The 15,765-nt window shown below is 37.6% G+C and overlaps 1 protein-coding gene across 1 annotated transcript in view; it reads right to left on the reverse strand.

The window, feature by feature from the left end:
- Positions 1 to 833: 833 nt before the first annotated feature.
- LOC132847972 (NACHT and WD repeat domain-containing protein 2) overlaps positions 834 to 15,765 on the reverse strand; it is a 46,746-nt gene continuing 31,814 nt past the window's right edge. Inside the window, exons 5-8 of the mRNA XM_060873476.1 lie at positions 14,157 to 14,360; positions 10,973 to 11,123; positions 9,346 to 9,935; positions 834 to 6,493 (exon numbers count right to left, since the gene is read on the reverse strand). Of these exons, the coding sequence (XP_060729459.1) occupies positions 2,600 to 6,493; positions 9,346 to 9,935; positions 10,973 to 11,123; positions 14,157 to 14,360 (4,839 nt within the window). The 3' untranslated portion in view covers positions 834 to 2,599. The remainder of the gene's footprint in view (positions 6,494 to 9,345; positions 9,936 to 10,972; positions 11,124 to 14,156; positions 14,361 to 15,765) is intronic.

The raw sequence follows: 15,765 nt of genomic DNA on the forward strand, positions 1-15,765 counted from the left end.
CATGAATTGGGTTTTTACACTTTAATGTCTGTTGCCTATAATCAGTGGTCACAGGTTTATGCCTCAGTTATCAAAGTGTAAATAGAGAAATAAATAATTAGCTCATAGTATAATTTAGTTATAAATGTCTATGTCTAAATATAATGCGTACAGTTCCCAAACTAGTGTGGTTATGATGTGTGTGGTTATGATGACTTTGCGGAAAGTCTTTTCATAATGCTGAGTTGTTATCATAATTATGGGCGGTGCTTCTTGGGCCTCTCATATTATGTTTGCTATTAATAATAAAGGCAGATTTTGTTTGTCCTCTTGCATTATGGTTGCTATTAATAGTAATAGGTGTGTCTTCTTAAGCAACATCCATTATAGTTGCTGTTGATATTGGGCAGATCTTGTTTTGCCACTCCTTTTTCCATTTTGGCTAGGATTATAGACATTCAGTAAAATGCCTTACTCCAAGCCCAAGCCTCGTTTATTTCAGCATATCTATGAATGTATGCATATTTGTGGAACTGTGACACATGCAGGAAATCCAAGTACATGGGAATATAAGTTTTAACAATTATTAAGGAATTGGAAATGAAGTATGTAGAATATATTAACTTGTATTCTGATATATGCGTCTTTTATACAGGCTAGTAATACAAAATAACAAAAGGAACTGAATTAAGAGGCAAAAAGAGAACCATTTTATTACATTAAAATGTTTCATACAAACAAGGCATACACACTATTTCATATTGCTTCAGACATAAGTTTTCGTTTTTTAAAACAACTTTGTAACAAAATGTAAGTACAACATTTATGAAAATATATAAATCTCTAAACAGGGATTTCAGTGCTGACTATACAAACAATACAATAAACACATTCATTGCCAGTATGCCACCATGTTCTGCAAACATGTTTGCAATTAAGTCATTCATGTCACACAACATGTAATATGCCACGTTCTGCTCTCAAAGTGACACATTCAAATATACTCTGGGATTTCAGTACAACATGGGCCTATCGAAGGTTGTTTTCAAAGTTATATATAAGTTTTTTGTCTTTTACAATTAACATAAGTCACACTGGGTGGTACAATAGATCCATAAGGAATAGTGTTCAAATAAGTCACAAAGCAGAATTCATTTGTAAAGAAATAAAGAAATACAAAAAAGGAACAACTTTGGCACACTATATATTTTAGTACAATTTTTAAAATATATTTTAATAATACTTCTTTTGTTTTGAAAATTTGTACTTTGATGGGTGAAATGTGTCAACCCTGAATAATGCTATAGGTTATTACTTGTAAATGGGCATAATTCTCAACAGTTTCAGAAGTAAACATACAATTTGTCGGAATAGCCCTTGAAGTTATGGAGAAGATTGATGGGGCATGGTTGATCATTATTTAGCATGCCAGAATATACCCTTAACCAAAGATAAAAATTAAAATTAGCCATACTTAACCAACCGTTTGTAGATGAATATTTGTGTCATTGTGTTCTTAATATACTCTGTGTCAGCTGTGATAAACAATTGTCCCAAATAAAGTGCAACCCCTTAAAACTGGCTTGTCACAACCTTGTTTGTAAATACATATATCTATACATTTCTAAGTCATCTATAACATGAAAATACTAAATATTCTTTTTTTTTCTACTATCACACGTTTCCCACAATGCCTTACTAGTGACATGTAAAACAGCAACAAACAAAACTTGGCATAACTTATTACACCACTTTTTAAGGCGTTTATACTCCTTGTCAGATGCTACACACAAAGTTAAATACTCAGTAACAGTATATTCCAACTAACAATATGAAAGAGTTTCAGTTAGTGATATTTTTCATTCCATCCTTCAATTCAATTTAATACAATGAAAGCAGTAACATAATATAAACAGCCTTAATAATATATAATTTTCCTGAAATCATTCTGCTGTAATGACTGGTAATTCTGAATGAATCACATTTTATACTCATTTCTTGTATATTGTAGCATGTTTATTGTATTGATGAATATCTATATCAAGGTTTTGTTTTTATAAATTCCCTGCATCTTTTTAATCATTAGTGTTTATAAGAAAATTTCTTAAAATCCAGGCACTCTCTTTGATTGCATTAAGCACAACATAACTTTGTTAAGGAGTTGCACAAATTGCAGCAGCCAAAATAGATATGTACACACTTACACATGTTAAATCTTTGATATAGTTCCAAAGAACATAAAGAAACTTAGATGACTAAACATTTTTGATAATAAAAAAAAATCTAATAAGTGTTATGGCTAAAAATATATAACATTTCTATGTTTCTATATAAAGTAATATTATGGCTTGATTTGAATTAAACAATGTATTTCAAATATAACAAAGATGTATGTAACATAGTATAGCAAGTCACCAAAACAGAGATAAAAGGATAAAGGTGACCTGACTGAATACAACTGCAGTGTGATAGTAATTGGCCAGTATCAACTGTGTAGTACCCAGAGGACTGATTTGTGCAACTGAATCACAAGGTTGCTGTAAACAAGAATCAACTGCATCCAAATCTGGTCCCATTCATCTATAACACGTACTTCCTGAATAATGCTCATTGCAGTAATTCAGTCTTTTTTTGTTGGTGTTGTTGTTTCAGGCTCCCCACTGTCAGAGACATTGATGGGGCTATCTCGAGAGAAAACTTCAGTTGACTCCCTCCACATGCAATCAGCAATGGTCTTGAAGGCATTGGTGCTGCACTTGGGTCGTATTTTCTGTGAGGCATTGTTAACAATCTGCCGGCTGTTGGAGGTGGCAATCTTGATTTTGAGGGCTGCATCTACACGGTCCACAACTGTGTATGTCCCAATGCTACCATCCTCAAATCCAATAATTATGTTGAGTGCTCGTTGTGATAGGCACAAGTAGGTTGGTGTTTTGTAGAGAGAACAGGTACCAATACTCTTTCCATCAGCAAGTCGCATGACAATTAAACTAGAAACCACACCTGCATCATCATCCTCATCAGAATTTCCGAAACAAATATAGACCAAATACCGTCCATCTCTTGATAACTTTTGCCTCCATATTATGCCTGCTGCATGGACTAAGCGCAATTTTCCACTGTGTAGATCCAGGACATTTATGTTGTCATCTCCTTTAGATACAATTCCCAATTTTCCATTTGGTGAGATTTGGAAGTCTTCCAAGTTCTTTAAGAAGTTGCTTGGCAGTTGCACCCTTCTGCAGATTGACTCATCAGCTACACTCCATAGGAAAACAGTTTCTGTGGATGTGATGAAGACAACATAGTCTGGACTGTCTGGAATTAGCTTAAAATTTATGATTGTGATCCCATCATCACAGACGAACTTCTTGGATACACTGCCGGACCACAAGCTGACAGCCAACAGCTTGTTTTTAGTTGTACCAACCAGGAAAGTGTTGGCAGTGGTGATAAGTGCATGCTGGAGGGTAACCAAGATGTTGCACACTTTGTGTCCAGTAGCAAGCCTCCAGACACGTGAGGCATTTTGTTCACAGAGAGAAACCACAAATTGGTCATTATGGGTGATAAGAAGTTGGGATATTTTTTGACCGTTGATTCGGAAGATATTCTCACCAGTGGCAGTCTGCCAGATATATTGGCTACATTTGTCATCAGATGTCACCATAACATCACCAGATGTGGTAAGAACACAGTTCTCCACTAACCCTTCATGTTTAAACACCATCTCAATGAAACCTGTGCTGAAATTCCACTTATGGATGGCTTCAGAGCCATCCATTGTGTAGACAAAGTCTTCTCTGCCTGACAACTGTACATTTTGCATCTTTTTGCCTGTTTTGTCAATGTTTGACATTGCTGTTATGATATCAATGTCCCAAACTGAGAGAACCCCACTGCTGGCTACGGACAAAAGCAAGTTATGGTGTGTTGACTTGATCAACTTGACAATGGCTCCTGATATCTCTATTAAACTAGCCATGCATTGCCCACTGTCCCTTCTCCACACAAATATGGATGAAGTATTTTCCATTGATGCTACAATACTTTGGCCATTCTTTGACAGAACAGCAGCCACAAATCTCTCACTACGTTTGGCCTTAAACTTCTCTACCATCTTCCAAAGCTTGGTATCAAGCACCTCAATGCTTCTGGCTTTGCAAATAAGTACTGATTTCTGATCCTCAGATAATTCTATACCTACCACATCACTATCATCCCCTCTGCAGTCATAGTCCTCCATAAGCCTGGGATTTGTGATATCTTTGGTGTTCCAGACAGAAAGGCTACCTTCATTGTCAATCATCACCATTTGATGTATTGTATCTAGAACCAGGATGGACTTCACAAATCCACCAGAAAACTCAGAGGTCACTGTTGCTAGCTTATCTCCACTTCCTAGGTGGAATATAGTAGTGGTGTTTAAATACTGCCCACAAAACGCATACATACCATCTGGGGAGCATTCAACACATGTTACTTCATACCAGCAATGGAACTGGTATAATGGCCAGCCATACTGAAGGTCAATCACACTGACATCTTTACTTGCCTCCAGCCAAGCTAAGGCATGGGGGCTGGATAAGGTAAATCCATTAATGAATGCTACCCCACCTGTGATGCCACATTGCTTTGAGCCTTTAACTTCCACCTCTGACAACAAACAGGATTTATGGTTATCATAAATTAGTAGTGTGTTTTTTGTAGTGGCAACCACAAGGTACTTCTCATCTGTGGTGAGCCTAACACCAAGAACAACTGACCTTGCTGTGTCAATCTGTCTCAGCAACTGTCTGCTCTCAACATCCCATGTACTGACTGAGCCATCCTCAAGAGCTACAATTACAATGTTGGGAGCCAAAGTAGGTAGAATCTCAACAATCTGCATATAACTAGAGCACAGTGGTAGTCTCTCAGGACTGTATGTAACATCCATGGAAGAGTGGAGCGGTACTATGGAGCAGTATTTGGGTCCATCCTTGTCACACTCTAGTAAGAGATGTCGGAGTTTGGGGAGAGATGTGACCACAGGAAGAAGTCTTTGCTGAAGCTCAGCAGAGAGTGAAGCAGGGTTCTTCATTACTTTGACCTTAATACTTCTTAGTGTGCTAGCAAGGAACTTGAGCTCCTTTTCCTGTGAGTAGCTGTAGGCCAGGTCTATGTCTGTCAAGGCCTTGTCAAATTGTCCAATCTTTATCATTGTATATAGCCAACTGAAGTTCATTATAACACCATACATGAGGTCATCTGTCCGCCCACTCCTTGTCAAATGAAATAACAGTTCTGTCATTTTTCGGTGATTGACAAAGAAGATGTCTGGCTCAAGTAAGTTGCATTGAAACACCCAGGGTTGTTCTGGAGTCTGCCGGTCATATGAATGCTTGTCAGCAGAGGCTTTGTCGTGGCCTTGAAGGCTTTGTTGGTTGTGAGGGTTCCGATGCTGAGAGATGTTTAATGAGGCAAAGTGATTGTTGTCACAGTGGAAAATCTTCTTTCTACCACCAGCCCATACGCCAAGAAAATACTCAGCTAAAAGGCTGTGCATTTGGTGCACATCTTCTTCATTACTAAGATACAACTTTTGTGCAATGAGATGCAGATGCCTGTTTGCCCATACCAACAGGGTTACATTCCGAACCTGACGCTCCACTAGGTAACCCTCCAGCTCTTCTCTTAGTTGAGCAATGAGATCATAAGAGATTCGCAGGGGATTTGTTAGATTTGAGCTGACCATGATGTCTCCAAGTACACTATTGTCTAAAGACAGTATATCCTCCAGTTCCACCTCTGTCAACCCTACACGAGCCATTGTAATGTATCCCAATGCGCGAAAGACAAAGTGGGTTCCCAGCTTATTTTCAATGGAGATGAAGAGATGTTCTATGCTCTCATGCACTGTTGAGCAAAGGGACTTTTCATCAACATCTTTGTGTGAGCGCCAGTGTACCACCTCACGATAGATAAGGTTGACAAACATGGGCAGTGTACATTTTGCCAGTGCTTCATTTACATATATTTGTTGGCCTGAGGTCACTTTTCGTTTTACACCCAGAAGTTGCTGTTTGAGTGTTTGGCTACATGCTTTACGGTCTCTTTGTGTCAATTCTACATAGCAATCCTCATCATGAACCAGGCAACGTAATTTCTGTAGTATCCCATGTTTGTTAGGCAAGGTTGATACCACAATGCGGACTGTACAAGGGAGATGGATAGGCAACCACCACAGCTTACGTGCCTCTTCTGCTTCAGACAGCTGTTCCAAGGAATCTAGTATGATCACTAGGGGTCGATGGAAGGATGACTCCCCAAGAAGGTTTATCAACAATTCTCTCATCTCTTCAATCTTGTTTGGCAGGTAGTGGATTAAGCAGCGATAGTTTATGGCAATCTGCTCACAAATACTTTGGAGGAGGTTGCGAAGGTCTGTAGAGAGGTCAGTTGAACCAATGAAGCGCACAATGATGACAGGATCTGTTTCTGGCCCCATTTCTTTCTGAAGCCATGAGTATGCCTGGGAAAAAGACAGAAAATACTGATTGGTTATTCTGTTTCTTAAACACAATTGAATTATTTATGATAAATCTTATACATCTTGATCATATACTTCAATTTTTAAACAGTTACACACATGTATTGTATTCAGGATTGGGTTCTGTACATGCTTAAGTTGATTTTATGAATGCAGCATTAAGTATTATGAAAACCATGCGTGTAGTTCATGCCTCCAAGGTTGAATATGATACTGCTTCTTAATAGTAGGACAAATAATAGGCTTTTTTGTTTTGATGTTCAATCCTCACTACATAACCCTTTGAAGTAACAGAAAAGTAGGGGTTGCTATCTAATGTTGAAACGGGCCCGGTAAAGAAATGTAATTGATGGAAAATCCTTGTGAATTGCTGCTACCTGCCTAATACTACACATTCTAATCGGAGAAGCTGCAAGCTGTTTTTTTTTTTGTGGCAAATTTCATATCACTTGCCAAATAAACAAAACTGATGAGTTACTGATTTTAAGAGTACCTGTAAAGACTTTCATTCTGCACTGCTCTTTGTTGACCTGAAATGCACCTCAGTACTGCCACTCCAGACAATGCACTGTTTACTGGGATTTCACCTCCAAGAATAGTTTGTATTACAGTGCAGGCATATTGTTGCCAATACCTGGAATCCTTCTCCATTAACTGCAAACCATTTTATTCACTGCAGGATTTCACTCAATTATTTTTGTTGGAGTGTGTATTCCACCTCAGGCCATTTGAGGCTCTGCACCACCTGGCTGATGAGATAACCAAGATAACTGTGGAGTAAAAAACACCCAGACTCTGTTGTCATTATTTTTTTGATTTTTTTGAACAGAGCACATCTCAGTTGCAAAATACAATACATCGCACTGCTGCTGCACTATTAAAGGATGCCTAACACTTTGTTCCCTGTGCTGATTCGGGAGACTTTGATAACTGCTTGGTCCGCCTTATTCTTGTACACAGACAGAAACTATAGCACTACAGAGAAATGTAGCAGGGGAGATAAAGGAAGACAAAAGGCCTGTTTTGTTTTTTTTTGTTTGCATTGCCTGACATGTCTTTGAACACACATTCACCAGTCTTAGTGAGTTCACATCACCAACATTTCAGATGTTGTTTGAGGGCACTACACATTCGTATCTCTTAGGGCCTGGAATGGGAAGCATACATTGAGTAAAATTGTCAAAAAAAGCCCAGCAGAGGAGGTATTTCCTGCAAAGACTCATTCCCCTCCAGAGTCTGGAAGAGGGCATTAAAACATAATCGCTGACAACTGAACTGTATTTTAATGCCTTCACTCCAGCATGTGTTTGCTGAGAGTGAAACACCAGGCAAAGTGACCAAAATCATGAATACTCTTTAACAACCACATCTTCTGTTGTCCCTGTTGGAATTGCATTTTCTGGTAAGGGTGTGATAACTTTTTTGTGTAATATTTACCTATGATTTTTGCCAGACCAACCTAACAGTTCAACCAAGGATAGACATTTTAACTCTCTTTTTAAAATGCATGTGTGCTAGCTGAATTTCCAATTAGCTACCCTTAACTAGCAAGCAATGTGAGATATTAAATGCATTCTGTCATATACATCGACTGCATATGTTCGGTCATATACATCAACTGCAAACTAGCCCATTTCTGCATCTTTTTTCGGATAAACTAGCTCATCTCCATGCAGTGTGGCACAAATTCGTTTGTAGCGTTGTTTGTGTCCTTGTCATTTCTTGTAATTTCTACAAGCCTTTTAAGAACTCAACCACCAAAACTCATGTGACCTTTCTTCTTGTCAGCAGGGGTTAAAAAATTCAAAACATCATAACTATATACAGTGTGTATGAAAAAAGAATTTAAACAAATAATCACACAAAAATCTTTTCTCTGGCATTTTCAATGCCAAAACCATCACATTCTGATATCTTGCAGGTTTTTTGTTAATATCAGAGCAGATGTTAAAAAATATATAAAAAAAAAAAGAAAAATGTGACATTGTATATGTTTTGCACTATGAATGATATAACAATAGCAAACTCGTTGTAATTTTATTTAAATGTGGGTATGATTCCTTCATCCACAAGGCTCACAACTGCTAAAAGCAGAGCCTAGGAAAGACAAATAAAAAGAGAAAAAACTAAAGTGTGCATAAAGGCAAATAAATGAGTAGTGATACTTTTTTTGGTTGTCTATTTGTTCTTGGAAATTCTATATAATAATTGCGGCCGGATTATTGACAAATTTAATTATTTTGATTATTCTTTATTGTTTGTGTTGTGGTCTCAATGCCAGTTATAAATACCTCATAACAAGTCACTTGTACTCTATTATTAGAAAATCAGTTGGAACAGTTATATGTGAGTTGAGAAATGTTTCTGGGATAAAATCATGGTTTGGTGCATGTACATGTGGCAATAGAAGTCTTGGTATTTTTGTGACCATTATTGCACGCATTAACCTGGCACAGAAAGTTAGTGTTAAAATTAACACATTATCAAGAGGTGTGGTTAGTGGTCATATCCAGGGGTCCACTTGTTAATGCAACAATAATCTGAATGAAGGATGATTTCTAGTTTCTGGAGTGGAAAAAGCTGGCTGGTTTAACCAACAACATAGCATGATTGTATCACTGCATTTTAATTCAATTCTTATTTGTAGCATCAAATATTAAGCTCACTGAAACATTATTGAGGCAATGCACAACTCAAAACAGCCTGCAACTGAACTCAATTGCATGTACATTTCCAAATGGCCCACAAAACAAAGGCATTAATGTTATGATTTCCGTCTCCATTATTCATACACACATACTGTACACATACATATACGCAGACATTTCTCTCACCTGTTTAGCCACCTCAGCAAGCAACAGCGTCTTTCCAGTACATGGGCCTCCATAAACGACTAAGGGCAATATTCTCCCCCCTTTGGATGGATACAGGTATTCTTGCACTATATCCAGGACCTCGCTTTCATAAACATAAAATGAGGAAAATGTCTTACACAGTGAAAGATGTTGTATAATCTCATCGTACAGTGGATCTGTTTCTGTGTCAAAGTTTTGCTGTACAGTAGCTTGAATAATGTCCACCATGTCCTCGTAGAACTGCTTACACAGACCCTCCACATAGTGACTCTCTACCTCTTGGGAGTAGCCCAGTTTCATATCGCAATGGGTGACTGAGGAATAGACACGGAGGTTGGATGCTGCGACTATTGTAGGAATGAACTCATCTCTGACTTTCAGAAGCCGCTCATAGGCCTCCTGGTTCCTCACAACACGATCCGCACTCATAACAATGTCCATGTAGCGGGCCATGTCAGGCATCTTGGCAAAGCGGTCAAAGTTGGAGATTTTGCGGATGTAACACACACACTTCTTCAGGAAGGCTGGGGTTTGTTTTCCTAAAGCAAAGTCCAACTCGTCCTCCAATGCTGTGAAAAAGAGAGAAAAAAATATTACGTTTCATTCATGCTTTTGGAATATTTTATATTTTAATCACTTTGCACTTTAATACTCTAAGCTCCAACTGATATCTTGATGCCATAAGGTGCCGGTGTTTTTGGCAGTCTTTAGCATGTGATTAGTTGTGCTTCCTTAAGCTGCCTTTAAGGCAAAACATATTTGATATGATCTCTTAATCCATCATTGCAATGTCTTATCAAAGTCCTCCAAAGATAGAGTTCCACTGATATCTTGCCAACACTGTCAGCTTAGTATCACAAGCTCAAAGCTTGCATTGTTAATGAGGGGATGAGAGGATGAATGTAGCTGGAAAGACACTTGGAGGCTATTTGGAGGCTGCAATCTCAAGTCCTATATTTTCGGATATATATGCTGTACAATATTAGTGGTCATTAGAGGAGAAAAATGTTGAATAAGAAATATAATTGATTACTGGATTTCTCTTGTGTAGAGGTTACTTGAACAATGTGCTGAATTTTACTGAGATTATCTAAATTTACAGCAATTAAAGGTTTAAAAAAATCAACTCTTTGTTAATGCTAAGTAACTAAAGACAGGTGGACAAAGGGGATTGGTTTTGTTTATAATGTCATTTTTTGAAGACTGCACAACTTATCACTTTTTGTACAAAGTGAAAAATACAGTATATAGTCTGTTATGAACACCTAAAGCTGTTATTTTCCATAAACTCACATTTAATTGGAAGCTTTATGCATATGTTTAGCTTTTACAGTTTAAAGTTGAACTTTTTAACAGTTTTTTTTATTAAACGCATATTTAGTTTAAGAGATGATCTATCATTTTTGCTTTAGGGTAGTTATCATAGTTTATAATGTGATCTTGCTTACATTAACTTTATGAAAGAAAATTAATCACATTAATTAAATGGTGGACTTTCCCCAGATGGATGTCACACATAGGCCTTCTCATCTACATACACCTGATTCACTGATTTAGAAATAACACATTATATCAGAAGGTAAAATTCATCTGCTATCTCACATACCCGAACAAAGAAATTTTTTAGCCTGTGCACTTTTCATGGTTCCTTTTTCTTGTAGTTGTAGGACTGCAGTTCGAAACATTGTCTTGATCTCTTCAGAAACTGCTCTCCAAGCTTTAGCATTCTTGGCCTTCGCAACACTGCTCGACTCCATCTGTGGGAGAGAGGGAAAGGGTCACGGTCAGTGATCTGCCAGTATTCAAAGAAAATAATTAAGCTTCTCAGACTAAGATTTATCTCTGCACCATGTTGGTCTTTGAATGTTCAAATAAAGATATTTGGCTCCTTTCTCTGGTAAAGAATAAAGCTTAACCCATCCTCTACATACACTCTCGGTCAGGCATCACTGCAGCTGGCCAACCATGTATCTTTGTATTTATTTGTTTATTTAAAATCTTGCTTTTGACATGCTCCCTGTTTTAAATTCAGCAAGATATCGTATTTCTTTTTTTTGTAAAGCATATAAAGTGAGAGAAAGAGAGAAGAGATTGATATAAAATGAAGAGGCAGGTTAAATTGGGCCAGATCAAGTTTTTTCTTTTTTTTTTTTTTGGAATACCAACAGAAATTCAAACCCTGCTGTTTTTCTCATTTTAGTCCAGCAGAGCCCCAACTGAGCCACTCTTAACACCAACTACAGTGTGTGTTGATATCTGTTTTATACACATGCCATGACATGGGTCTGCTGTGAGTGTTTGCACTTCAGAATATGAGTAGGAACGGCAGATAACAAAAGAGGCATACATAGATGAAGAATGCAATTATCTGTGAATGGAAGTGAATGTCATTGTACATTCAAGAAAAAGACATTAAAAGTGATAGATGGAGATAGAGATATAGAAAAATCTAAAAGTCAGAAAAAAGCAAGCATGTGCTAGATCCTGTGCTCTTCCAAAGGTTTAATGAAAGACAAAGTGAATTTATGAGCCTAATAAACTCTCCTGCAGGCAAGCAGCTTGCTCTCTTGGGTCAGGCAATTTCTGAGAGGTCCTCAGCCACTGGTCTAGCACATAGTGACATTTACAGGATACATCTCAGAGACTGGGTTTGCCTAATTTGTCTATATGGCCTCCCTACAGAACACTAAATGCATAATTCACAGGGTTTCTCTTTCAGTTAAATCAACATGAAGCAGTGCAAGTAAAATGCATTAGAACAAAATGGGCTGTTAAGTTGCTTGAGATTATGTCTCTACATTCATCAGGTTCACAAGAAATACATGCTGAACTTCATTTAAACCTGTTAATGAAGGTAAAGTTAAAAAAAAAAATTATATATACGAGTTTGATTCCTACGTCCACCAACTCACTATACACACTCACTATCCACTTTATTAGGTACACCTGTCCAACTGCTCGTTAACACAAATTTCTAATCAGCCAATCACATGGCAGCAACACAATGCATTTAGGCATGTAGACATGGTCAAGACGATCTGCTGCAGTTCAAACCGAGCGTCAGAATGGGGAAGAAAGGTGATTTAAGTGACTTTGAATGTGGCCTGGTTGTTGGTGCCAGACGGGCTGGTCTGAGTATTTCAGAAACTGCTGATTTACTGGGATTTTCACGCACAACCATCTCTAGGCTTTACAGAGAATGGTCCGAAAAAGAGAAAATATCCAGCGAGCGGCAGTTCTGTGGGCGCAAATGCCTTGTTGATGCCAGAGGTCAGAGGAGAATGGCCAGGCTGGTTCTAGCTGATAGAAAGGCAACAGTAACTCAAATAACCACTCGTTACAACCAAGGTATGCAGAAGAGCATCTGTGAACGCACAACACGTCGAACCTTGAGGCGGATGGGCTACAGCAGCAGAAGACCACACCGGTTCTAGTAAGGTGTACCTAATAAAGTGGCCGGTGAGTGTGTGTGTATATGTATGTATATATATATATATATATATATATATATATATATATATATATATATATATATACATATATATATGTTGACATTTTAATAGTTAAATCACCCTCCATCACAGCAGAAATTGTACATTCCAATAATCCCATGTAACATCTCATGTCATACAACATGCATTGTGTGCTTTTAAAGAGGCAGAACCAGAGATGAAGAGGGACATGAAAATTTGTTTGTAGGCTATAACAAACCGGGTAAGAACATGCTGTATGTGATCACCCAGGTGATTTCAACAGGCAATGATGAAAAAAAAAAGCATTATATAATGATGATTTAGAGTTTAAACTCCTCTTAAATATAAATAATTAAAAGATTTTTTCAAATAAATGGTTTCAAATGTAACAAAATACAGCGAACATCTGCACACAGCATGCAACTGAACACAGCTTGTTTAGTGCCTATTGCTTTTATATGTGTTATTGCTCTAATTACATTTCATTCATGTTGCCACGTTAAAACTTATGTAGCTAGATACTGACTTCCATTGACAATAAGGTGGCCAGACAAACAAAGGCTGGAACGGATATCTGGGCATCCCATGTCATCCACAATAGGCAGTTCTTAGGCCAAAGAATATTTGCCTGTTTCAGTCATGTCTGTGTTCAGCATGGTTTGAAGTATTTCTGATATTACAGGTTTTATAGAAAAGTTCTAAAAAAACAAAAAAAAAAAGCCTCTAGTATTTATTCATATGTATCTTAAATTTGAAGAAATTATCTTCAAACATTACAATTCTGTGTTATCCAGGGTAAAAACACTGAAACACTCAGACTGAAAGCCAACACTGTCCTGAGAAATTTTACATCAGACTTGTAAAGATAAAATAATTCATTTGTTTATACTGATGTCTAATTTCCATTCCACTGGCAGAATGAAAAGCCAGTGTACTTTGCTTCAGTGGCTTTCATAATTCCTGGAATCTCAATTCTGTTAAGACTACAATAGTCCAATTTTCTTTTTCATTTGCAAACAGAAAACATGCCACCAGTTTTGAAACATCATTGCCTCTTTGCTCTAATGAAGGTTGTATGTGTACCTAATAAACAGGCATCTCAGTGTACACTATTTATGAATGTAGACTCATATAGAACAGACTACGATACAGAAGAGAAAGGGGTCTGTTTTCTGAGTCTAGTCTAAATGTCCAATACTCTTTACGTTATAATGTTTTTATTTATACGAATGTGATTGGTACGTGACATCAGCTAATATGTACTTAATATTCCAGTTCAAATATGTCACATATGTTTACATTGTCTATCATCCTTACTGAGTTCTGGTAGTTTTTCAGCGTCTCAGCTTTTGGTTTGAGGTAGTATGCCGGTGGTACTGAGTTTTCATCCCGGCAGTACCACTCCTCCAAGATCCGCGTGTCCAGACCTGCTTCCACTGCGGCATCTAGAATCATTTCAAACTCAGCCGATTCCACTTCGCCTGGAACACGAATGCTGCCGTACTTCTCCCCCACCAAACCCTGCAAGAAAGCGAAACAAAGAGAGAGGAAGACTACACTAGAAAACACTTAGATAAAGGGCAGGAGAAACAAAACCACTGCTACATCATTTTAACTTAGCTGGCCAATATTCCACATTCAATTCAACTTCATCATAATCTGAATAATTCCCCATTCACCTATAATTGTATTTAGCGACAGCACAAATGTGAAATTTTCTATGAATGCAGTGATGGAAAAAAATTGATTAGAGAAACACACAATTATGAAGAGATTAAGCTTGTCATGATTGAGGTGATATGACAGCACTGGGGAAATTTGATACTTGCTCATTATTACCTATCAGCCTTCTTTACTGGTAATGAAGCAAATCACATGCACTGATGTGTGTCTGTACAATCAACTCCAGGACTACTAACATCCTTCATAGGAATTACAATAGCAATAATTATTCAAATGTTCCACTTAATTGAAGAAAGCATGAACAATGAAACAGACATGTTATTGCTGAGATCATTACATTATTACTCATGCCTTTTGAAATTAGTGGTGAAAAAAATAAGAATATGGAGCTTTGACAGCTAGATTAGGGAAATGAGCTAAAAATGTCTGAAGCAAAATCTCTCCATAATTCACATGTTCATAAAAGAGGGCAACTGAGGAAACAACTAAAGTTCTAATAAATATATTGCTCGAGTTTTTCCCAGACCACCTTACTGAGGCTCATAAAGTACTCATGTAGTGCTCAAGGGCTTATACTCCAAAAACAAAATCCTTGTGTTTTCAGGTATTCTTTTCATTTGTACATACAGACACACACATTCATTCATTCATTCATTTTCTACCGCTTATCCGAACTATTCTCGGGTCACGGGGAGCCTGTGTCTATCTCAGGCGTCATCGGGCATCAAGGCAGGATACACCCTGGACGGAGTACCAACCCATCGCAGGGCACACACACTCATTCACTCACACACTCACACACTACGGACTTTTTTTCCCAGAGATTCCAATCAACCTACCATGCATGTCTTTGAACCCTGGAGGTGTGAGGCAAACGTGCTAACCACTAAGCCACCGTGCCCCCCATACACACACAGAAATGCAAAAAAAAATAAAAAATTAAAAAAATAATAATAATGAACAAATAAATAAATAAATAAATAAAATTCAACAAAGAGTAAGAGCAACCAGAGTAAGACACCAGAGTTTCATATTTTATGTATTTTAGGAACTGGGTCACATCCAAAAGTTATAGTCTCATGTCTCAACATGTGAGCTGCAAAAGGAAAAGGGTGATTCTAAGCATAAAGTGGAAAAGCAGATGCAATGTCTCTGTGGTAAGAAACACCTCTGGTATAATACGTACAAAATATATGGTAAACACACCTATATATAGCATAGATACCTTCTGGGAAAAATAGAA

This window comes from Tachysurus vachellii, chromosome 7 (genome assembly GCF_030014155.1).
Source record: "Tachysurus vachellii isolate PV-2020 chromosome 7, HZAU_Pvac_v1, whole genome shotgun sequence".
Classification (NCBI taxonomy): domain Eukaryota; kingdom Metazoa; phylum Chordata; class Actinopteri; order Siluriformes; family Bagridae; genus Tachysurus; species Tachysurus vachellii.